Source organism: Lepidochelys kempii, chromosome 11 (genome assembly GCF_965140285.1).
Source record: "Lepidochelys kempii isolate rLepKem1 chromosome 11, rLepKem1.hap1, whole genome shotgun sequence".
Taxonomy (NCBI): domain Eukaryota; kingdom Metazoa; phylum Chordata; order Testudines; family Cheloniidae; genus Lepidochelys; species Lepidochelys kempii.
This window is the reverse complement of record NC_136390.1, coordinates 47,875,204-47,901,100: the sequence shown is the minus strand read 5'-3', so window position 1 is coordinate 47,901,100 and position 25,897 is coordinate 47,875,204. Positions and strand designations below refer to the sequence as shown.

The 25,897-nt window shown below is 37.7% G+C and overlaps 1 protein-coding gene across 4 annotated transcripts in view; it reads left to right on the top strand.

Annotated features, from left to right (window-relative positions):
* NCKAP1 (NCK associated protein 1) overlaps nucleotides 1–25,897 on the top strand; it is a 112,577-nt gene that overhangs the window by 33,030 nt on the left and 53,650 nt on the right. For 2 of the 4 annotated variants that reach the window (XM_073306094.2, XM_073306096.2), the window contains 11 exons: nucleotides 4,977–5,063; nucleotides 5,302–5,358; nucleotides 8,775–8,917; nucleotides 9,007–9,097; nucleotides 10,141–10,278; nucleotides 11,311–11,359; nucleotides 13,317–13,473; nucleotides 15,163–15,219; nucleotides 20,075–20,171; nucleotides 20,345–20,451; nucleotides 23,194–23,326. In XM_073306094.2, coding sequence (XP_073162195.1) covers nucleotides 4,977–5,063; nucleotides 5,302–5,358; nucleotides 8,775–8,917; nucleotides 9,007–9,097; nucleotides 10,141–10,278; nucleotides 11,311–11,359; nucleotides 13,317–13,473; nucleotides 15,163–15,219; nucleotides 20,075–20,171; nucleotides 20,345–20,451; nucleotides 23,194–23,326 — 1,116 coding nt within the window. Of the gene's footprint in view, nucleotides 1–4,970; nucleotides 5,064–5,301; nucleotides 5,359–8,774; nucleotides 8,918–9,006; nucleotides 9,098–10,140; nucleotides 10,279–11,310; nucleotides 11,360–13,316; nucleotides 13,474–15,162; nucleotides 15,220–20,074; nucleotides 20,172–20,344; nucleotides 20,452–23,193; nucleotides 23,327–25,897 lie in introns of all 4 variants that reach the window. The other 2 variants (XM_073306093.2, XM_073306095.2) reach the window with 1 other exon arrangement.

The following is a 25,897-nucleotide window of genomic DNA, read 5'->3' as shown; positions in this document are numbered from 1 at the left end:
TTGCAATTGTGTTTAGCACCTGATTTACATATTGTCTGCTTTGTTTACACAAGGGTATTTAAAAAGAGATTTCATCAACTTCTGAAATTTAGTCAGTTTTTTAAAAAGTGACCTACATCTAATTTCAGTTTTTCCTTGTCTTGGAGGGTCCCCTCTTCCAATTTTTGTGGTTTTAGCATAACATTTTACCTTTCTCTCATCTGTTGTTGTGTGGTAGACCAGCATAAATAGGGGAGAGAAGTATGAAGTGGGGAAAGGGGAGGATGACTACCAAAGATAGTTATGAAAATATTTTGGACTTGTGTTTTAAAAATCAATTTCTGATTTTATATGTACTGTATAGAAATGTCTATTTTGTTTGTTTCATAGTCCAACCCTAGAGAGACAAGGTGCATGAGAGATCTTTTATTGGACCAACTTCCGTCGGCAAGAGAGACAATTGAATGTTTTGTGATTTTTGGTGTAAGTGGCCATTTATCACTTGTCATTTATCATTTGTCACCGGCTAGGTGAAATCTTACTATGGAACATACCACCAGGGGTTGGGGTGTCTGCCCAGAGGTAAGCACTCATGGACGTGAGCCACTCCAGACACTGTGGTCCAATAAAAGATACTACCTAACCTACCTTCTCTCTGATATCCTGGAACCTACATGGCTGTGGCTACACTGCATAGTCAACACTGTAATTCTAACTGTTCAGGTATCCAGAAACATATGTCTAAAACATGAGCATACCACCTTACCCCAAATAATTTGACAGTTACTAAACAGGTTTGGTTGAATAGATGTTTTGCATCAACTGGGGAGAACTTGGGTGGTATGGGGCCTTCCACTGAAAATGTCTTCTGCGTACTTCCGGTATGTCCTTTACTTCATTAAATGTCTTTTGTATTTTCGACTTGAGAGCCTTAAGAAAGCTCTTGGATAAACTAAAAAGATTGCAGCGGTTAAGAGGTAATTTGAATTGTGGTGTCTAAGTCCTACTGTCACAGTTTTGGGGTAACTGCACGTTTGACTCCATGGTGGTCTCCTCAAGGGTTGCCCCCTTTAGGTCTCAAGTATCAAGGCATTGCCTGTATAAGCAAAGTCCCATGACTCTCTCCCTCCAGACTGGGGATTTAGCCTGCTCCTTCTCTTGCCATGCACTCTGTATTTCCCAACAGATCTGACCTAGCTCGGCACCTGCATTTTTGCTGTTTCTCCAGGGACAATGATAGTGGCTTACCAACAGCTTTCAAAAAACAGAGCAAATTTATTTAAGGACCAAAGCATTACAGAAATCATATAATAAAACAAAGTCAAAACACATATTAAACTTACAAGAGGTCACCCATCTTCCATGTTGGGGATCTGGTAGGTGTCAAAGTCCTTCAGACCCTTCAGCAGTGTGCACTCTTGGTTAAAGGTTCATGTCAGTTTTCTGATCAAAAGCCTATGCAGTCAGTTTAGGCTGGCCCTTTGTACCAGAAGCCTTTCTTACTCCCCTCAGGCTTGGTCTTACCTAATACGTGCACAAATCTCCTAATGGTACCTCATTAGACTTTTATACTGGTCCCAGGGTTTGCAGTAATTGCCTCTCACTGATTATAGTTCAGCAAACCTCCTCCATGGAGTTACAATTCTGTCTAACTCACAAAGGTGCAGATAACATTTATAAAGTCGATGCAATAGTCTTAAGTATATGCCTGTGTTGGTCATATCTGTCACACCTATGTGGGAAGGATTTCTGATAGTAGATGGCTGCTTATTCTAGCAGAAAGAGGCATAGCAAGTTCCAATAGTTGGAAGCTAAAGCTAGACAAATTCAAACTAGAAAAGGCACAAACTTTTAACGTGAGGGTAATTTAAACATTGGAGCAACTTAGAATCATAGAATATCAGGGTTGGAAGGGACCTCAGGAGGTCATCTAGTCCAACCCCCTGCTCAAAGCAGGACCAATCCCCAATTTTTGCCCCAGATCCCTAAATGGCCCCCTCAAGGATTGAACTCTCAACCCTGGATCACTATCAGAATATTGGCTCCTGTCTCAAATTGGCTCATGATGTCAGCCTCAACTGCCCACATGTTAAATCTTCAGACAAGTATCTTAATGCTTTTCCGCCATGCTTGGAGCTCTCTGTAAACATCCACTAAGTTACTGTATTGTCATCTTTGAAATTCCTCCTTAAAACTCTCCTTTACCGTGATGCCACTAAAAAACTGGAAAATAGTTCCCTTGTTGGTGTCTTTAGACCGCTGTCTGTCATGCTGACCAATATAGTCTCATTGGTTCCTTGTACTCTCTCGTCTTTGTCTGTATCAGTCTGTTGTCTTTTGTCTTATACTCAGATTGTAAGTTCTTTGGGACAGGAACAGTCTCTTCTGTGTTTGTACAGCACGTTGTGGACCTGGTCTGTGATGAGGATTTCTGGGTGCTGCGGAAATGCAGATAATAAACAGAAGTTAGGGTCTTCCTACAGAAATTACTGGGAGAAGTTCTGTGGCCTGTTAAGCAGGAGGTCAGAGTAGATAATCATAATGTTCCCTTCTGGATTTTAAATCTGTTAATTTGACCACGGAGACTTAATAGGAGCAGTCCAGCTGATCTAGTGCCCTAAGAAAGCATTTTGGAGAGGAAGAGTGTGATTTTTGTGTCCTTAGTTAGTCACTTGCTTGAAGTAGGAGGGGAAAAAAGAGAGGTCAGGAAAATGTTTTCCTATGACTAGCTAGTCATTTAGCATAGGAAGATGAATCACACTATCACGAAAAGAAGTTCCTAGTGTAGAACAAAGTTCCATAATCATGGAGCACAAATGTTCCATCAGACTTCGAAGTGGACAATCAAAACATGAATGGCTACTAAAGAATAAGGGGTTCAGTTCCCAAAAACTTTTAGCATTGACCTTACTTTGATAGCATTAAAATCTGTGCCAGTAGCTAACTACTTCAAAGCTCTTCGTCCAACATGATTGTACATCAGATAGATGAAAACTTTAGGTAATAGATGCAGGTGACTTTTTCTTAATTTTTTGTGTTAAAACTTCTGTACTAAAATCCTTGCATTTTTCTTCTTACTGTTGAACCCTAGTATAGTCTATTACTTTACATGCTCTGTTCCTCAAAAATACTCTCTCCTTGTTTATATATTTTGAACTATTTTAAAATATTTTGAAATATCTTTTGTAGTGTTTCAGTCAAGAAGCCATTATGATTATCTGTGGTTGAAATTGTTCTTTCTGAAATTTTGAACTTGCTCTGTTTCTGCTCTCCAAAGTGTATACAACTATACTATTTATTGGAAAGCAGAAATATTCAAAGCTTCCTAAATGAGCATTATAGGTTTATGCAAATCAACTACATTTACAAAACTGACACTGAAGATGGCATTAAATATGGCTCTTCAGCAGCTGCTTAGAAATTAGTAGTGGAAAAACTTGGTTGCACGGGTGTGGAAAGAACTACACCCACATTTCTGAGTGCTGAAAACCCAAGTAAATGACTAAGATGCTGCATAATATCAGCTGTGCTTTTTTAGCTGTTTTCAAGCTTCTGTTTTGAAAATTAAAGTTATTACCATTGTATTCTAAGCTATTTAGAGTACATATTTCTTGTCATCTTGTGCTTTTTAATATCTTGCTTTAAGTATAGCCTAGAGCATCCCAAAGGGTCCTAGGGCATATTAGTCATCTTTATTTGTTGCTGAAATGAAACAAATGCTTCCATGACGATTTAGAGCTGTTCTGAAGAAGGAATTTTGTATGCTGAATGTAACAGCCATCTGCTTCTCTTCTTATGCAAAAAAGCACTATGGGATTTCCAATAACTCCGGAGGTTCCCAGGACCATAGTTTGTCTCATCCCCATAGCACCTCCAGCTGTACTTAATCTTATCTTCTTTACGCAGTATTGGGATACTGGTTCAGTAGAGTTAGAGGGAAAAGTAATTTGCTGAATCACCAATGCCACTTGCAGTGATACCTACTGTATACCTTGGTAACTTCAAACCCTGCTTAGTTTGAGATCGGATGGAATTGCAGCAAAACATGTCTGTCTGTCTGTCTCCCCCCCCCCCCCCGAAATGCTGTAATATAGGTGAACAGAGCATCTGCTAAGTAACTGACAACAAATTTTCTGTTCTTCTTGTGAGCTACAGTTATTTAGTTATTATGATCATTGCTAGAGTTAATTTGGAAAAGCCTGGAAATCAGTGAAAAATATTCTTTGAAAATACAACTAGCTGTCATTGTCTCAATTTAAAAAAAGTTAATGCGAATTACTTTTATGCCTTTGTATTCACATTTGCCTCTTCCATTTATCCACCAGTGTCTAATGCTAGTGTTTTGCTTCTTTTTCATTTCTTTGTTGTTGTTTTTGTTGCTTTTGTTTTAATGTATTGTGTTTTATATAGAACTGGTCAAAGAACCGTTACTGTATTTTATGTTTGTATCTACATTTTATTTTGCATGCTTAACGTGGCTTTGCCTGGATATTCTTTTTGGTAAGTTCAGAATTTAAAAGCATATTGTTTTTTCTGTAGTAAAACTTGTAAATTCTGCCACCTTTTCTCCCACCTCAAGTAATCTGTCATTATTTTTGTCATACTGACTTGTGCTCATTTACTGTTGTTCCTTTGCTAATTACACATATGATAACACTTCTTTCTTAACATTTTCCCAATTTTGTCTCTAGCTGCACTAAACAATGACTTCAATACTAATGTGTACTAATTTGGCTTTAATCTTAAAACTAATAATAGCCAGTGGCTATTAAAGTGGTCAGTCTTCGGTGTTTTCTATTACTGTATGTCTACAAAAAACCCAAATGAATGCAAAAGAACCTCAGTCTTAGAAAAACGTATATTTTCTTGCATAGCAAGCTTAGTGGTTCATCTGTGCCTCACAGGTATTTTATTGCTGTCATTTTTTTCTAGCTAGTTTTTTTTAATGATCTGGTGAGAACAGCATACATGCATTTGTGTTTCTTTTACAGCAACAGCTTGCTCAGCTACAGAAGGAAAAATCAGAGATTCTGAAGAATCTGGCTTTGTATTACTTCACATTTGTTGATGTTATGGAATTTAAGGTAAGGCATGGCAAATACAACTCAGATGACTATGAGAATTGATGTTGCAGTAATTCATGTGTCATCAGATAAGTCTCCTATCAAATCTATTTTTGCAGTAGTATATCGTATATAATGAAATAGCTGCTTTTCTAGTTTTGTATTTTATAGACTCAGTGTGTTCTATTTCTTTGGCAGTATATACTAACATAATTGTTTAAGATCTCTAAACTAAAATAAAGATTTTTTCTTTTGTAAGGACCATGTTTGTGAGCTGCTGAATACTATTGATGTTTGCCAAGTCTTCTTTGATATTGTAAGTTTCTCATTTTTACAAAATATTTTAAATAAGCTTTCAAATACCATTAGAAACTAAAAATGGTAACTACATGTAGGAAAAGAAATATTTTTTGCGTTTACTCAGTTTCTGCAAAATCCTTCACCATTTTCATACATTTACAAGTATAACTAACTTTTCAGAGTAGCAGCCGTGTTAGTCTGTATTCGCAAAAAGAAAAGGAGTACTTATAGCACCTTAGAGACTAACAAATTTATTTGAGCATAAGCTTTCACGTCAAGGTTCCTTCCCCACTCTGAACTCTAGGGTACAGATGTGGGGACCTGCATGAAAAGTTCCAGCTTAGGTTAAAACTTCCCCAAGGTACAAACTATTTTACCCTTTGCCCTTGGACTTTCGGTGCCACCACCAAACATCTAACCGGGTTTCTGGGAAAGAGTTGTTTGGAAACGTCTTTCCACCCAAAATCCTCCCAACCCTTGCACCCCACTTCCTGGGGAAGGTTTGGTAAAAATCCTCACCAGTTTGCATAGGTGACCACAGACCCATACTCTTGGATCTTAAGAACAATGAAAAAGCATTCGGTTTCTGAAAAGAAGAATTTTAATAGAAGTAAAAAGAATCACCTCTGTAAAATCAGGACGGTAAATACCTTACAAAGTAATTAGATTCAAAACATAGAGAATCCCTCTAGGCAAAACCTTAAGTTACAAAAAGACACAAAGACAAGAAATTCTATTCCTTTCAGCATAGCTAATTTCCTCAGCATTTAAAGAAATCATAATCTAAGACATATCTAGCTAGATTACTTACTAAGTTCTAAGACTTCATTCCTGTTCTGTCCCCGGCAAAAGCATTACCCAGACAGACCCTTTGTTTTTCCCCCCCTCCAGCTTTGAAAGTATCTTGTCTCCTCATTGGTCATTATGAAGTGAGCTGTAGCTCACGAAAGCTTATGTTCGAATAAATTTTTAGTCTCTAAGGTGCCACAAGTATTCCTTTTCTTTTTATAACTTTTCAGAATTTTAATATGCTTTAGAATAGTCACAAGCTAGAAAATTGATATACTAACAAAAAAATTTGTTACATATTTATAGCATGGTTTTGTGACTGTAGGCTTGTGTATGACCTAGTCAGGCTAATTTTATTTTAAATTGTGGATCTTTATTATGCCCACAACTTAACTACCAAGGCATTAAAGACCAGCTTACTTTTTAACAAAACCACTTTTGATCAATGGCTACAGCATTGTCAGCCACTAATGATACACAGCTACATATCTCTTGTCGCACTGATTCTACAAGTTTATTGTCTGCTTGATTAATTATTGTCAGGTGAATGCTTGGAGCTGCTTGATCCTCAGAAAACAGAAATATTTCTGGTGTCACATGGTGTTTCATTTTTCTTTTTCTCTTTCCTTTATATACACCAGTGCAGCTACACTAGTGGCTAAAATTCCAGTGTAGAAAAAGCTAAAAAAGAAAATCCATTTCCCTTACAACTTTTCCTTTTGGCTTCTGCCTCACCAATCAATTAGAATTATTTGAGGTTGTCAACCAGCATGAGAACAAGGGTGATCCAGTGAGTATAGTCTACTTGGACTTTCAGAAAGCCTTTGACAAAGTCCCTCACCAAAGGCTCTTAAGCAAAGTAAGCAGTCATGGAATACGCTGGAGCGTCCTCTCATGGATCAGTAAATTATTAAAAGATAGGAAGCAAAGGGTAGGAATATACATGATCAGTTTTCACGGTGGTGAGCAGAAATAGCTTGGTCTCTCAAGGGTCTGCAGTGGTACCTGCTCTGATCAACATATTCTTAAAAAGATGTGGAAGAGAGGGTGAATAGTGAGATGGCAAAATTTCCAGATGATACAACATTACTCAAGATAAGATAATTAAATCCAAAGTTGACTGTGAAGAGTTACCAAGGGATCTCACAAAACTGGATCGATGGGGAACAAAATGGGAGATGATACTCAGTGTTGATAAGTGCAAAGTAATGCACACTGGAAAAAAGAATCCCAACTATACATAGAAAATGATGGCACTAAATTAGCTGTTACCACTCAATAAAGAAATCTTGACGTCATCGTGGATAGTTTTCTGTAAATGTCTGCTCAATGTGCAGCAGCGGTCAAAAAAGCTAACAATATTAGGAACCATTAAGGTAGGTAATAAGTCAAAAATATCATGTCACTATATCAATCTATGGTACGCCCACACCTTGAATACTGCATGCTTTTCTGGTTGCCTCATCTCAAAAAAGATATATTACAATTAGAAAAGGTCAGCAAAATTATTAGCATTATGGACAAATTAAAAAGAGTGGGACTGTTCAGCTTGGAATGTAGACTGTTGGGGGGGGGGCATGATAGAGGCCTATAAAATAATGAATGTTATGGAGAAAGTGAATAGGGGAGTATATTTACCCCTTCACACAACACAAGACCTAGGGGTCACTTGATTAAAATTAAGAGGCAGCAGGTTTAAAACAAACTTAGAGGTACTTCTTCACACAACGCACATTCAGCCTGTGGAACTCATTGCCACGATGTGTTGTGAATGCCCGAAGTATAACTGGATTAAAAAAAGAATGAGAGAAGTTAATGGAGGATAGGTCCATTGATGGCTGTTAGGTCAGGGACACAAACCCATATTCTGGGTGTCCCTAAACGGCCAGCTGTCAGAAGCTGGGACTAGACAACAGGGGATGTCTCAGGTAAAATTGCATGTTCTGTTCATTCCCTCTGAAGCATTGGGCACGGATTGCTGTCAGAAGGCAGGACACTGGGCTAGATGGACCATTGGTCTGACCCAGTATGGCTGTCCTTAATTTTGGCTTTCATTCTTGACACTTATAATGTTGTCATTTCACTGGTTCAGTAGTCATTAGTCTTTTAGGACTGGCAAACTTGGATTTATAATGTAACAAAAAAGCACAGATGAACCCTTTCAGGGGATCTTTATATGTCATTAGGATTCAAAATGGTGGTAGAAGCCAAATTTTTGTCCTTTGCAGGCCAACTTTTAAAATACAATAAAGTTTATAGAATGTAAGGCAAAACACATTCACATTTTGATTGATTGTTTTGTAATTTCAGAGCAAAATTATTTTCCAGGTTTTTTTTCATTCCTTACACAGAATATAACAGGTACTCACTAACACCCTGATGCTGCAAAGATGTATATGCTTATCTTCAAGCATTTTGAGTTGTCCCACTGATTTAAGTGCTTGAATTAAGCTTGTTCATAAGCGTTGAAGAAAAATAAGACCTACACTTTTGGCATAAAAAAACCACTAGAATTAAGTGCTAATAATACTTGAGTATGATTTAGGTTTTTTCACTGGAGCATGTATGTGTATAATAATATTTTTGCTACTGAAGGTCTTCAGAATGGAAAAAACCCTGTACCCATTTGTACTTTATCTCTAGACTGTAAACTTTGATTTAACAAAGAACTACCTAGATTTGATTATAACCTACACAACACTAATGATACTGCTGTCTCGAATTGAGGAAAGGAAGGCAATCATTGGATTGTACAATTATGCTCATGAAATGACGCATGGAGCAAGGTAAAAATCCATTGTGTATTTTTAAAAATTTTTTATTTTTTTACATGATTTTGTCTACAGCAGGGTAAATTATTTGTTGTGCTTTTCAGTGATAGAGAATATCCACGTCTTGGCCAGATGATTGTGGATTATGAGAATCCTTTAAAGAAGATGATGGAGGAATTTGTACCTCACAGCAAGGTATGTTTGAATACTTTTCACAGGTTCATAATCATTGCTGGTTGAAAGAAGCATGTGTGTGAAAGCAAATTTACAGGTTATAAGACTACTATTTTTAAAAAAAAAATCTCTAGGGAATTAAATTGTTGATTTAGCAGATATATAAATAGAGTGAGACAATTTATAAACTTCGCCAAACCACCCCTCTGCCTTCCAGGAAAAAAACTAAACCAAAACTGGTTAAGCTTTTTGACTGTGTAACAGAGATACAACTTACTGTTCATTTGTAGTATGGTAGCCGAGAGACCCCATTCAGGTTGAGTACTCCAGTGTGCTGCCTTCATACATCAACACAGTAAGACCCAGCCCTATAGAATTTTTAGATGAGATGGAAAAAGTGAGCTTAATCTATAGGGGAGAATTGGCTGGCAGGACCAGAGTAACTGGCTGCTTAGGTGAACTAATGAAAAACTTGATAAATCCAATTTTATTTTTGTTCACTCATGTATGTAAAATAAAAATCCTCTGCCCTTGTCTTTTCATTTTATTTTAATGTCATCTACCCAAATTCCTTGTATTTTTAAAACAGTTTTCTAGTTTTCCATTATTAAAAAACCAGTACCTCATTTCTTCTGTGTGAGCAGAAACTGGCTTTAGGGTTTAGTGTAGTGTTTAGCCTCAAATATTTTAGTAGACAATTGTGATTATTGCAAGAATGGATGTAAAATACCAAGTGGTTAGTGATTAGTTAGTTATTATGCAAGGTTACATCCAGGCCAGCATCAGACATTAGCTATTTAAGCTGCTCAAAATAGCAATTATTTCATGGTGGTTGCCATTGTCATTAGCTGTTCAAGCTGCTGAAAATAGCAAGTATTTGGCTGGTTGCTATTAAAAGAGAATACTGTACTAATAAAGTAGAACAGTTTCTAACAATGTCTAGATATTATTACTGTACAAGAAGACATACAATGAAGTACATATCTTAGATATTTGCTAAATTAAACAAAGCATTTGGTCTTGCAGAGTTCTTCTAACTAAATATTGTTTTTTTTACTTCCTAGTCCCTTTCAGATGCTCTAATTTCACTCCAGATGGTCTATCCCCGAAGAAATCTGTCAGCTGACCAGTGGCGGAATGCACAACTATTGAGCCTCATCAGTGCCCCGAGTACAATGCTTAATCCTGCACAGTCGGACACAGTATGACATTTTACCTTGAGTAATACAGTAGTATTAAATGAGTTTTTCTGTGAAATAATTTAATTGTATAATATTTAATATAGGATTACATATTATTGGATTAAACTGTTTAATTCGCTGTCTAGAATTTAGCTTTTCTAGGCCATTTTTGAGCTAATAATCACTTTGGTTACACTTAAGTATTTACACCTGCAGTGCAGAATGGAATTAATTACCTATTTAATTGTAAGACATCCTTTGTCGTAACGTTACTTCTGTCCCCAGTTCTTGGTAATTTTTCTCTGAAGGAAAATATTGTGCATTTTATTGGGTGGGGAGGGCAGGGGATAGAATTTTTATATCCTGTCTAGGGTGTTGATAGGGAAACAGACGGAACATCTGACTCAAGATTTTTTCAAAAGTGAGCCGTGACTTCGGATGCCTCTGTTTTCGGGTGCACATTTAGCACTTTGTAAAAAAATCAGCCCCCTTCTAGGTGTCAAGTTGGGCACTCAGAAATAGTCACCCAAAGTTACTAGTCACTTTTGAAAATCTTAACTAAGAAATATTAGTTATCCTTATAAAAGGTTCTGCATTGGTTTGTTTAATTTTCCATGTTACCTTGTGCGCTGGAAATTTAATTTCCTAAATGCTAATGTGGGGTTGGTTTTTTTTGAGATTATAAAAAACTGACAATTGTTTATCATTTTGCTCAAGAGACTTGAGACAAAAGTGTATGTCACACTTACCAGGAATTAGAAACTGATTTTAAACTCAGTAGGCTTTTTTGTACCTGAAAAGAGTTCAGTCTCTGTAAAATATGTAAGACTTTATTGATGCTTAAGCATCAGCTAAATTAAAAGCAATTTAGTAAACATAAGCAATCTTCTTTGTTCTTGATATTAGGGTAATATGTCCTGACAGGCTTTGTGAGGACAAACCTTATTAAGTTGTTGCTTTTGTGTAAAAAGCTATATTCTGTAAAAATGTATTCATTAGAAATTTTTTTTTACTATGTATTATTAGTTTATTACAAATTATTCTTTCCAATAGATGCCATGTGAATACCTCTCTCTAGATGCAATGGAAAAATGGATTATTTGTAAGTACAACTTTAAGAGAGTGTGCTTTTTTAAGTTGTTTTACTTCTATAAAGTGCCTGTTTTCAGAATGCTGTACTAAAGCAATTATATTCTGTAGAATGTGGCTTGACTAGACCCTATAGATCCTTTAATTTATACAGTAACAGTATATCATGCTTTTGTATGTTTTTTAAAAATTAGTTTGTAGCATATATTTTGTGACTGTACATTTGTTTTTGAGTTATTTTTATTAGTGATAATTTAAGCAGTGCCATTAACTAATTCATACCAATGACATTTTGGTCATTCGTTGCTATATTAGAAAATAAGGTGCGTATACTGTTATGCTATCTAGAGTGGCTCGCAACTGAGAGTGCCAATTTCAGGTCAGACTGTCAGAAAACAGGGCCGACACCCCAAACTGGTGGTATATTCTATAATTAGATTTCACCAAACCAGTAACAAATGTGAACTCCTTGAGCACTATATCAGTCTTACCATGGAGACACAGACAGTCCCCATAAGCTCTCCTACCCATCTTGCCACCCAGACAAACTGGATTTAGTGAATAATGGTCACATAAACCACAAATCACATCACATTAGGTTACTCCAATCCCAGAGGATCAATCGCTTACCCCAGATCAGTTTGGTACTCTGGATGTCATATCAAAGACAATGCTGGCAGCCAGTTCTCTAGTAAACTAATTCAAAATTTATTAGCTAAGAAAAGAAATGAGTTACTGATAGTTTAAAGCAGGCAAAATACATTAAAAGGTGAGACCAAGTTTGTAAATCCAAAATGATATCAGAGATGTAGTGATCTGTTAGTTTTCCAAAAGTCTTTCAGGGTTACCCAGAATAACTCTGGGGATCTCTTCTTGTCCAGATATTCTACTCTTTTGGAATCCAAGCAGTCCAGAGATGAAGAATCATTCCTCTGAATCAGTATTTGTATTTTCTTTCCTCAGATAACACTCTCTGACAAGTGTTTCTACTCACTGCCTGGCTCCTTGCTTTGAAATTAGCATTTCCTGTTACAGCCATTAAGTCCTTCATTAACATTTCACAAGGTTTCTTTGAGCAGTAACTTTAGTTACAGGGTTATACATAAATGGAAATGTTAGTAATAGCAAACAACAATCCTTCATTAGTTTAGTACATTTTCATCTTAACACTAATATACGCTTTTGATCTAGGGTTAATTAGTTACATGAGTATACATAATGTAATACAATAGAAATCAACAGGTTATAGATAAGTGAAGACAATATTGTTAACATTTCTTTTGAACTAAACTGTTTACACAAGTTAATTGACCTGATTACACTACAATACCTTTTGACATTCCTCCTTTGATTTCTTTCAGCATATCTGTGAATTAGCCTGCAGCCCAGTCCTGAGCTGACACCTGGGTAGACCGTGTCACATATACAACTATACATAAAATCAGAACAGGAGTACTTGTCGCACCTTAGTAAGAAGATATAGATAGATAGGTATACATACACATACACACAGACATACAGAGAACACGAAAAGGTGGAGTAAGAGGTTAATCAATTAAGATGAGCTATTATCAGCAGGAGAAAAAAATGAGCTCATTTTTTCGTGATTTTATGTCCTCCACCTTTTCGTGTTCTCTGTATGTGTGTATATATATATATATATATATATATATATACAATCTTCTTACTGTATGTTGCATTCTGTGCAGCCGATGAAGTGGGCTGTAGCCCGTGAAAGCTTATGCTCAAATAAATTTGTTAGTCTCTAAGATGCCACAAGTACTCCTGTTCTCTTTGCGGATACAGACTAACGCGGCTACTACTCTGAAACCTATACATGAAATCAATATATTAAAAACTATTGGTTTGGCAATTGGCCACAGTAGTCCATTCAGTAGTTCAGGTTCTCATGTTGTCTTTGTATTTCTGCTCTGTGATATTTTACATCCATCTTGAATTTTCTTTTGAAGTTGGGTTTATTTTGTGCCATGGAATCCTGAATAGTGATGTTACAGCATTGAACCTTTGGAAACTCGCTCTTCAAAGCAGTTCTTGCCTGTCTCTATTTCGAGATGAAGTTTTCCATATTCACAAAGCTGCAGAAGACTTGTTTGTGAACATAAGAGGGTATGGTATTTTCATGAATGTATTGTGTTAGCAAACTGTCTTCATTGCTGATAATGGAGTTAGCACAGGGCTAGAATAACAATTTGTCTGTCAGTATGAGAATTATGTAACAGCTTTGATTAATAGTTTTACAATATGGAAATACTGTTGGAGGGGAAGTAGGAGGATAAATTCTCATGGCTGTTTCATTATCACCATTATGGAAAAAGATTAACAAATTTTATGTCCGGAGCTTGTAAGTTTTCATGACAGTTTTGCAAAGGTGAGCTGTTGCATGGTTGGAAGGTCTAAAATAGAAACGTTTTCCTTTTTTTCTGAATGTATTTTTCTAATCCCTCACTGTTTAGAATGTTACATGTATCTTAAGATCATGTTAAGTAGTACTGAAAATACAATGAAATGTAGAGATTTTATCTAAAAAATTGGCACTTACTGAAAACCTATTTTATACACACATACACACACACATAGATTTTTGTATATATTATTTGATAATTTGTTAGATAAGTTTTTTGCCATAGGTACTCATCTTTCAGAGATACTAGAAATGCAAAAACAAAACAAGCCCCCCCATCCCAAACTGGGCTTTAGTTCCTAAATTGAGCACTTGTTTTTGGAATGCTTTTAGTCCTTGTACATACATCTGTAGAGGGCTGGATCAAAATTACATAGTGTGTTCCAGGATTTTGTTTAAATGTACCATTGCTTGAACAGTTGATTAGAGAATTATGCATCTACCTGCTGGATGAAAGTTCTGCATGCAGATTTTCAGTATTGACAACATTTAGGCTACGTACACATTATAGCTCAGGTCGGTATAAGCTATTTTGCTCAGAAGTGTGAATATGCCACCCCATTAGCAACCTCCATTAGCAACCTACATTACACTGACCTAGGTGCTGGTGTAGACAGTACTATGTCGGTGGTGGGAAAGCTGCCGCCGATGTAGCTACTGCTGCTCATAGGAGTAATTAAGTCAACAGGAGATCTCTCTCTCATTGGAAGTGTCTGCAATAGCATTGGTGCTGCTGTAAGCTCTGTAGTATAGCCATAGCCTTAGCTTAAACCATAGACTGCTTCTTCTCAGTGCATGAACTGACGGATTCTTATTCTGAGTATTGCCTTCTTTATTTCATGTCAGTTCAGACATGATTTGGCAGCTGATCTGTCAAGCAGCAAGAGTTAATGTAACTGTATTCTGTGGGTTTTCAAAAGGTGTCAGAGGGTCATGATCACTGTGCCCTATCCATGCTGATAAACAGGAGGGATTCTGGTGGTGTGGGGGGAAGGTATGGAGGATGAGGAATCTTAGTTATTTGCAAGCTACAGCTGTCTGCAACAGGTTTTGCAATATCAGCCATTAAAATATTGAAATTCAGTATTTCACAGTGAGGAAGGAAGCATCACAATACATTTTAATGATTTTTAAAGGTCTCTCAAATAAGGCTAAAGAATACATATAATATATGTAAAAACACAGAAAACTGAAATGTCGATCAAGGATGGGTGTTTCCTGTTACTGTCCAGTGGCTCATCTCATTAACCAGAGCAAGGTAGTCCTTGGGCAACATGGGCTGTTTGCTAAAGACAAATTCCCTTTGCTGTGGAACTACAGAAAGTATAGGGCCCTAGCTATTGCTAAGGCTGTTACCAATACTTGTTGACATTTTACTACTGTTTTTCTTGCAGCTACAACAAACGGATTAATGACATAAGAGAGTGCAAAGAAGCCGCTGTATCACATGCGTAAGTATCTTGTAGAAAACCACAGCATACTGTGATTTTTCAGATTTGAGTACTGCTTACTTTTGTAAAAAGCTTAAAACCAACAATGTTAACTGGAATTTTTTTTATATCATGAGTGCATTTAAATGGAACTTTATACTGAGCTATCCTTGTCTTACTAAGCTTATTGTTCTTAGCTTTGTTTTCTTTTTCCTGCTTGAGAGAGGTATGTTCTTGTTTACTGCTGTTTTAAAAACAAACAAACCAACCCCTTACTTGAACAAAGTCTTTGAATTGACATTTTTGTGCATGAAGTTTTCCTAAATTCAAAATCAGTTATGGGAATTGAGTTTTTCTCCTTCATATTATATCAGATCAAAATATCTTTGCATTCACTATTCCATCAAGCTTCTTCAAGAGTAAAACTATTGTAAATAAAACATGGAATGTGAAACTTTAATTTTTGAATAGTTGTAGCTGTGTAAACACTTAACAGTGGCACAGGAGCACCACTACAGTTAAAGTTGCGTCATGACCGTGTTCGGAGATGGACCTTTCTAAGTCCTTTAAAACTGACATGTTTAGTTGGATTTCTTTGAAATTTGGTGCATCTCAGGAGGTGCAAGGTAAAGTTTGTGATCCAAATTTGGAGTCATTTGAGCCAGGAGTTCTGAAGATATAACCCCTGGAAAATACTAGCCATTTAAATTTTTATTTATTTATTTTATTTATTTATTTTTTGCCTCGTGCTAGAGATGTGATGTGGGTCAAAATAGTCTCAATCTATAATGTTTTACCCAAGGTAGTGCATGACACCCATTCTGTATTTGAGGGATCCAAATGGAAAACTGTATTTAAGAAAATGTATATTTTTTTGCAATACACATACATCAATACCAAAAAATAGCTAGATGGTTTCCATTCCCACGATTTTATGTTTTAAACTACACTTTTGTAAGTGCTCTAAAATCCAAATGGCTACTCAGATTGCTGTGAAATTTGATATGCCTCATGGTGGCTCATGATCGCATTAGTGATTCAAATTTGGGTTCCAGAGTTGCAGCTCCCCTCCCTCCCTCTCATCCCAAAAGCATCACAGACCTCTTGGTTGCTGTGAAGTCACCCTTTAGTTAACACATCTAAAGATAAATTAATCACAAGCCCTCACCTAAAAGAAAAGGATTTGCCTTGGAGTTACTGTAATTTGAGTCATGGGTGGCAGTTTTGTTTTGGGGGAATATAAGCAAAGTATTTGGGGGAAAATGTTATATGTGAATGCTTTCTGAGAAAGGAGAGGTGTTGGGGAATATAGGGAGGGGGGTGTTGAGGTCATATGGGGAGGCGAATAAATGTGGATGGATGGTAGTGGAGGTGAGAGAGGCGGGGGTGTCTGGAGACAGGTACAGCACCCCCTAGCTTGGCCAGGGGGGTCCAACTCTCCAGTGCACCCCAACCTGTTTGCACTGCATAGCTCTGCCTGAAGGAATTAGGTATTTTTAAGAACACTTTCGTAGATACCCAAAAAGCCAGAATTCAGGAGGAAAGCCATATTGGTTAAAAAATGTGGTTTAGAGCAGAAATGAAGGCAGCTATAAAACAAACGTGTGTGTGTGTGTGTGTGTGTGTGTGTGTGAGAGAGAGAGAGAGACACACACACACACACACGGAAGAAAGGTGAAGTTGATAGTAATGAATATAAATCAGAAGGTAGGAACTGTAGAAAACTGATCAGAGAAGCAAAGCAATTATAGTTCTCTGAAATCATCCACTCAATGTTCAGTGGCAGTCAAAAAAGCGAACAGAATGTTGGGAATCATCAAGAAAGGGATAGATAATGAGACAGAAAATATCATATTGCCTTTATATAAATCCGTGGTACGCTCACACCTTGAATACAGCATGCAGATGTGGTCGCCCCATCTCTAAAAAGGTATATTGGAATTGGGAAAAGGTTCAGAAAAGGGCAACCAAAATTATTAGGGGTATAGAATGGCTTCCGTCTGAGGAGAGATTAGTAAAACTGGGACTTTTCAGATTAGAAAAGAGGCGACTAAGGTGGGATATGGTAGAGGTCTATAAAATCATGGGTGGTACGGAGAAAGTAAATAAGGAAGTGTTATTTACTCCTTCTCGCAATATAAGAACAAGGGGCCACCAAATGAAATTAATAGGTAGCAGGTTTAAAACAAACACAAGAAAGTATTTTTTCATGCATCGCGCTGTCAACCTCTGGAACTCCTTGCTAGAGGGTGTTGTGAAGGCCAATACTATAGCGGGGTTCAAAAGGGAGCTAGATAGGTTCATGGAAGATAGGTCATCAATGGCTATTAGCCAGGATTGGCAGGAATGGTGTCCCTAGCCTCTGTTTGCCAGAAGCTGGGATTGGGTGACAGGTTATCATCAAGTGATCCATGCCCTGTCTGTTCTTTCCCTTTAGGTCACCTGCCATTGGCAACTGTCAGAGGACAGGATACTGGGCTTGATGGACCTTTGGTCTGACCCAATATGGCCGTTCTTATGAACCAGGAGCAATCTGTGGCCAGTAGAGTTAAGGACAAAAAGTAGTTAAAGTATATTAGGAACAAAAATAATCCTAGCAATAGTATTAGTCTATTACTAGATAGAAATGGTAAAATTATTACTAATGCTACAAAAAACACAGATGTTAAATATTTCTGTCCTGTATTTGTGGGGTGGGGAAGATGAGGTAGTCTCATCATAACACTCTTTCCATTTCACTAGTATCTTAGGAAAAGGTTAAACAACAGCTACTAAAGTAGCATCAGCTCTAGGCAACTTGCATCCAAGAGCTTTTTTTAAAAAGCTGGCTGAGAAGTTCACTGGACTGTTAATGTTGATTTTCATTAAGCCTTGGAGAACTGGGGATGTTTCAGAAGACTAGAAGAAAGCAATGTTGTGCCAGTATTTAAAAAGAGTAAACAGGATGACCTCTGTAATTGTCAGCCTGACATTGATCCCAAGCAAGATAATGGAGTGGTTGATACAGGACCTGATTAATAAAAAAAAAATTAAAAGGGTAATATAATAAATGCTAATCAGCTTGGACATAAACTAACTAGATGATTTTTTTAAAGAGATTTCAAGTTTGGTTGATAAGGTAATAGTGTTCCTGTAATATACTTAGACTTCTGTAAGGCAGTTGCCCTGGTACTGCTGTGACATTTCCCAGGGTATAATCTGGACTGTTGAACCACTGTCCCCTCTACTCTGTAGCCCCGGGTGCCTTTTACACTGCTCTGCTAGTGACGAGCAGCCTCTCCAGGCTCTGCTCACACACAGCCATTAGCATGGAAAGTCACTCCTAGCAGAGTTGCATCAATGTTCTCCTAGCTAGTCAAGAACAAGGCAACAGCCTTGCACACCAGGAATGTGCATCTTGCACTGCTCAGGACCCCTTTAGCCCCGAACAGAGTATGATTAAAAGTCCATCATTTCATCAAAGGGAGTGAATATGCACGAGCCTTTTTAACCTGAGTAGAGATTCTCCAAACTCTTAAATCAAAACATACTGGTTTAGATAAACGAATAAAAGAAGTTTATTAACTAGAGAAAGATTTTAAGTGAGAAGTGGTAAAGGAATAAAAGTCAGAATTGGTTACAAAAGATAAAACACGCAGGCTATTTCCTAAATGTTACTAATCTAAATAATATTTGAAAGCAAAAGAATTTTTCTCACCCAAAACTTTCAGCAGTCCATACTACCTGGAAAGACCATTCCCCTCTAGTTCAGTGATGGTTCTTTGTCTTTGAAACAGTCTTGCTGCTGTGAGTAGACAGAGGAGAAGAGATAATGTATAGGTCTTATTTTATACCCTCCTCCTCTCTTTGAGGAATGCTCCATGAAACCCTACCAAAACAACCAGGGACACCCCTCCTAAGAACAGAGCAGATGGGGTCTCTGTGGGTCCATGTCCAGCCACAGATGGTCAGAGGCAGCCTGAGGACCCAGACAGTCACAGAGCAGGTGGGGTACATGGGGGGAAGGACAGAGTGCTGCCATTGTCTCATAGCCTAGAAGGGCAACAACAGAAGCCAATTGAGTGAAGCAGCGCCCCAAATGATTCTTTGAGCCTTCCACTCCTAGCTGTGCTTTGACCTTTTCTGCAGTCTGCAGCTAAAATCTACCTCAAAATAACACTTCCATTTATCTGAACCCCTAGGTTAGCCAAAAATTCAGTGTTCCCCATGGCATTCAGATACATGGGAGCATATCATACTTAAGACCCGTACACTGGTTACCCTAATAGCCATCTACAGGTTTGGCTTTTAAAGGCAAATTAGACTTCTAAAAACTCAACTCTTTTTTTTTTTTTTCATTTTAAGACACAAAATACCTGAAAATAATTTCCTGCTACTTTTCTGTTGACAAAATTCAGTGGGGATGTAAGGCTTTATAAATGATACATCATCAAGGAAACCAGGTAGTTTATGCCCCAAATTTAGGTTTATTTAACAAAATAAATGTTCAAATTTCCAAGGGACAATTTTTTTAATTTACGCGTTCCCCCAGCATTTTTTGAAATCTCCACGCTATAGCATTGTTATGCTAATGCGTGAAAACTCAAAGTAACTGGCTAGAAACCTGAGTGCAATACAAATTGAAAAGTGAGTTGTGAAGGATAGATTATTAAACTTCTTAGTGATTTAAAGTATTAGTAATGGAGGTGACATTTTTAGTCTGACCCTTGTTCTTTCAATTACTGAATTTTCTTTGACGTTGGTGAAATATGAACTGTAAATATTAAGACCAAAACATTTAATTTAAAAATAAAAATCTTCCCCCAACCCATTTTTATAGTGACTCAGAGTAGATATTGATGATTGATGAATTTCAATCTTTGTTTTTTTAATACAGTGGATCAATGCATAGAGAAAGACGCAAGTTTTTACGGTCTGCACTGAAAGAACTAGCTACTGTCCTGTCCGATCAGCCAGGCTTGTTAGGTCCCAAGGTAATTGCAGTAGTTATATTTGATGGGTATGTAGCCTATTACATTTTCTTTCAAACTTCTTACAATAAGCTAATTTTTAACATGTCTTGGAAAAAATTCTACTTTAAAAAAGGTAAAATCTATACATATAAGGTGTTTGTTTTAGGAACTAATTGATATTTTTCCTTTTCCAGGCACTTTTTGTATTTATGGCATTATCCTTTGCTCGTGATGAAATTATTTGGCTTCTTCGTCATGCAGATAACATGCCTAAAAAGAGTGCAGATGACTTCATAGATAAGTAGGTTAACAATATTTAGTGTGGTACTTTAAATCTTTATGCAGAATTAACAGGGAAAATATATTTGAATGTAAGATGATCTGTGCAGGAATCATTGTGGATGTATGTGTGAATTAGGGCTGTTCAGAAAAGTGGAAATTTCAACTTTTCTTTGAACTACTAAACCCTGAAATTTTAGCCAAAAACTGGAACTTTTTGATGAAAACTTAAAACTTGGGGCAGACAGCTGATGCTTTTCATTAAAAATTTAGTCAAAACCCCAAATGATCTTGGAAGCAGTTCAGATGGAAAAATTTTGACTAGCCTTGGTTTGTGTAAACCAGCTGCTTATACTTTTTGTTGAAGCAATGTAACAGAAAATTATATAGATAGAAATTAGTTCTAAATTTATCTTGCATTGTAAAATTACTAATACCCCAATCCTATGGAGAAGTTCAAGTGACTAGTGTTAAATCAGATAGCCCTAATCCAGTTGTACAAAGTGCCATACATAAACAAGCAAGGTGGCAGCAGGAGACCTGAATAAAGAAATGATTCTGATGGACTTCGGGGGAACAGCACCAGCTCTCTTTAGTAGCCAATCCAGGAACTTCTTTGTCTTCAAGTGGACTAGCTAATCTCTGCGAATCTCTTCTCCCATGAGAGTAAAAACTGACTGGAAAATTCCTTGAAGGTTTGCTATCAGTAGAGCAAGCTAACCATGAATCTCTTCACAACAGTGAAGATCGAGCTTTCTGTGTTTTACAATTAGAATAGGAAACCCTGTGATTCAACCAGTGATCTATTCTCCATCCACTGGGGAGAGTCAGCTGATACATCCCATTCACTTGGTTCCATAGGTTTTGAGAGAGAGAAAACTAGATAAAATCTGATCCTAATAACACCATGCTGGCACCCATTAGCTGTTAATCCTAATATTTTTCCTTCAACAAATCTTATATGCTGAGTCTGTGGAATACTAGAAAAACTACATGTAAAGGCTTGGTTTATGAAAAGAAAACTTCTAACAATATTGGCTGTCAGATCTCTTCAATACTAATACCAAGAAGGATATTCACCTTAAACTTATTAACTTACCTAGGAGAAATTACCCTAGTGTGTACAACTTAACCCTGTGCCATCTGTGGTATGCAAAAACCCTTTGCGCTCAGTGTTTGAGGAGCCATCAGAGGCCTTTCTGTGAATGTTGTCCACTGTGTGTGTCACCCTTCACTATGCAGGTCTGAGGGGAGTGGAGAACCTGTCATAAATCCCTTGCTGGGTAGCTCTTAGATGGAGATTAAATACAGTGCTGCATGGGCTCACGTTCCTTTTCTCAAATCTTTGTGTTATTTACTTGTTTTAGGTAACCGTTCATAGTGATTGTTTCCGTGGACAGGAGTGTGGGGAATTTCCTAATGTTCCCTCAATAAGGTGGCTGTTAGATAATCCCTACCATCATTTATTTACAGGCTGGACAGTAGTTCTCCTAGAACCAGAAATATTACCATTAACATATGTTGTGCTTATCTTATTCACATGTGCCATAACCTAGGTTTAGTCTAGTTAAAATTCTAGACTAGGACCTTAAAATTCTAGTACTTCGCCATCTGGCTTTTGCAGGTCAGAGTTTTTGTTCTGTTCTGTAGCTCCAAGTGTGAGGAGAGGCCTTCATATCCTATCGGAGTGACTCTTCATATGTATTAAAGAAGTATACTGAGCTCGTGTTGGGTGTCCAGAAAAATCACTACCTTTTGGGTAGAACAGAAAATCTCTGGATTAAATCTATCAAGTAACTACCTGGCAATCAGTTCACAGCTTCATTTGAAATTAAGTGGATGTTTAGCACATTAACAGGTATGGTTTTCAGACAATGCTGGGAGCCATAGTCTAAGGCCAGGTCTAAGGCTAAAAAATTAAGTCTACCCAGGTCCATCACTTGTGGGAGTCGGACTGAGTGTTGGATAAGATGATCTAATTTCCCCGGGGTAGACAGTGCTAGGTTGACAGAAGAATTTTCCCATAGACTTACCTACTGCCTTTTGGGGAGGTGAATTAACTACGCTCATCAGAGAACCCCTCCCATTGTTGTAATGAGCCTCTACACTGAAGTGCTCCGGTAGTGCATCTGCAGCGCTGCAACTGTGCCGATGTAGTGTTTCAAGTGTAGACAGGCCCTAAGATAGTGCTGCTCCTTAGTTCTTTGTATAGTATCACTCGTTGTGGGTACTGCTAGGCATAGCCTGTTTCCAGACTAGTGAGCATCCAGCAGATAAAGAGACTTTGATCTTGTAAACTGATTTATTTTTAGTAGGTAGAACTTCCAGTATGAAAGCCTCTCCATTATAATTATTATTTAAGTCATATTTCACAGAATTAATCAATTTGATTAGTAGATGATACCGACATTTCAATTGGGGTGCTAGTGGGAGAGGGAGGATTTCTTTAGAGAATAGAGTTGGATCTAAAAACGTTCCTTTGGGGCTAGAGCCTTGTGTTTTTTACCCTTTGTCTTCTTGGTGTCCCTCCTTACAGAAACTCAGATCTACAAGGCGAGACCAATATTTTCTTGGTTTTCGCTTCTCACTGAAAGACTCTAGTAAATAATTTTTTTTAAAAGAAAACAGTGAAAGCTTAAGGCCAATATACTGTTCTAAATCCTTTGTAAACAAGTGTTTCTAGTGGAAAGGGCTCTATCTTGACTTCTTTCAAGAGGGGTATGTTTTTGTATTTGTAAACTTTTCCTTTTTTTTGCTTCCTAAGGCACATAGCTGAACTGATATTCTACATGGAAGAGCTCAGAGCTCATGTGCGAAAATATGGACCGGTGATGCAGAGATATTATGTGCAGTATCTCTCAGGTTTTGATGCTGTGGTCTTAAATGAACTTGTGCAGGTGAGGGGCTGTTTGTTCATTTGTTTTTATAAACACATCTGCACGTTTGCCAAAGAGCTTGTTTAGTTGTTGTCTGATGTGGCATCTAGAAATGCATCTCACGTTGTATAAAACTTTGCTGCATTTGTGCTGCTTAAATAATAACTTCTGCAAAATAAAACAAACCAAATAGTTCATGGTTCTGCTTTGTGCTATAGAGGTTGAGCTTTTGGTGAAAAAAAAATCTATATTCACCTAAAGGTACAAACTGAAATAGATTAAGATTCCAGGCTGTGTTCTTTCATCAAGTGACTGGCAAGAACTCCTGTAGCTTCAGAGTTGTAAAACTATTGAACCACCTCACCAGTGCATGGTACATTCCTGCTTCCATCAGTGTGAAAAAGGAACGGACAGGATCTAGACTACACAAATACCTCTAGTAGCAGTAAGTTGCTTTTGATAAGATTTTGATAGTCTTTTTTTTCTTTTGTGCTATTTCTTCTTTATGAGATCTCTGGGAAGCAGCACAGTGCCCTCAGTTGCTGCTCTGAGAGTAGTCATAAGATGTAGTTTATCAGCATAATGAAGACACCTTAGCCCATACTACTTCACAAACATCCTGAATAGGAGGGAGAGACTGACTGGAGCCCTCTTGCTCCCCTTATAAGCCTGCTGTTGGGATAGATGAACCCATTACTCAACATTAACTTCAGGATCCACTCCAGAAATACTCCATCCATCCACCGATAGGTACCATAACCATGCCAGCAACATTTCATAATCAGCAGTATCAAAGACAGTTGAGAGATCTGATAAAATCTTTGTGGACTCTTGATTCTTTCCATTATCAGCAAGAAGCTGGCAAATTATGCCGGTGGAATCTCTCACTCACACTCCTACCACTAGATTGGCCAATGTGAAGGAAATCTGAGGACTCAAGGTATTGTCAGAAGTTGCTTTGCCACAATCTTCTCTATTTGGCTTCCGCTCCCAAAAGAGATGAGGTGATAATGATTAGTGAGAGGTGTGTGTGTGGTGGTTTTGGGTTTTTTTGAGCAAGGGCCTAATGTTATGTTTTTGTTTTAGCTTGAGGGTAATTTACAGCAGGGGGAACGGGCTTCACAGTTGTGGCAAACGTGGAAGCACTCACTATGGAGTGGAAAGCACATGCAGAGGGATTCAGCACTTATGTCACTTGGTTTCTCTAGGAATCCCTCTTCACAAAACTGTTCCCCAAAAGGATTGTGTATGTTCTTAGGACTCTCACACACCTGATATTCTAAAATGTGGTTCCAGTTCAAGTAGAGTGAAATCCTGGCCCCATCAATATCAACAGCAAAACTCCGATTGACTTCAGTGGGTTCTGAGTGTCATACCAATGTTCTACTTCAGAGAGCAAGGAGAGACATTTTGTCTTCTGTGTTGGGAAATTTTAGGTGTGGAACTGCAAATGTCTCAAAAGAAATTGCTGACCGCAAAGGAGAACATGCTCACAAAGTTCACTGATTTCTCCCCATCTCAGAGGGGTGGTTGGGGCTACCTTCAATATATGGACCTCTTTGCAATACCTCTACCTACTAAGTTACTGTTTTTTTACACAAGAGACAGCCCCTGTACCATGGAGATGGACATTGATATCCATGAATACCTTTGCTATTTCATAGGGAAGGACTTTTACATACACCTTGCATGGTTTCATAGATAAGAAGCCTGGCCAATCTGAGGAGAAATGTGTGTTCCAAGATGCTGATAATGACTTACTATCTGAGAGAGATCTGTTTCTCATCCCTACTGGGTATGATAGTGCTCAGCCCGTTAGGTTGAAGGTTTCTCCACATTTGATATCCTAGCACCTGGGCACATCATCTCCCAAGTAAAGTCCCTGTCTTCACTAGCTCCTGAAAGGGTAGAAATAAAGAGGTTCAGTGCTTCAAGGTAGCTGCTTCAAGTTCTCCCATCTGCTCAACAGGAGTTTGTTGAAATATATGTAACTGACTGGTGATGAGGTTCTTCACTAGTGTCATATCTCTTGCCTGTAAGGCACCTTTGCCTGCTTGGGATGGGCCAGGAGGGCAGAGAATGCAGAGATATCACAAGAAAATTCCATTTATTTTGTCAGAGTAGCTACACCTAAAATACCAGCGGCCACGGCTGCAAACCAGAGTGGTAGAGCATGGATGGCTCAAAACTCTCAGATCAAGAAAGCCACTAACTATATATATATATTTATTTATTTGGAAAGTGACTTTTAACTCATCATTGCCTGGGGCATGGGCAGGCTAAGCAACAGAGCTCTCAATCAGACTTCACTATGTGATTCTTGAAGGCCAGGACCTTTTGGATAGTATTAAATATGCTGATAACATTCAGCAAATGATATTTCCATAGCAGCAGGCAAAGCAGACAAGTTTTGAGTTTATGTAAAATAACTTGCCAGGAATAGAATTGGTATCTTGTGAAAACTGTTTTGTTTTTAAAGCTCAAAGCAACTGGAAATTAATATGATTAACACAATATTAGCCAAATTATTCTCTGCACCTAGAGGATGACCAAGGTATGGAATGGTGATCTATAGTGTATTTAGACTTTACT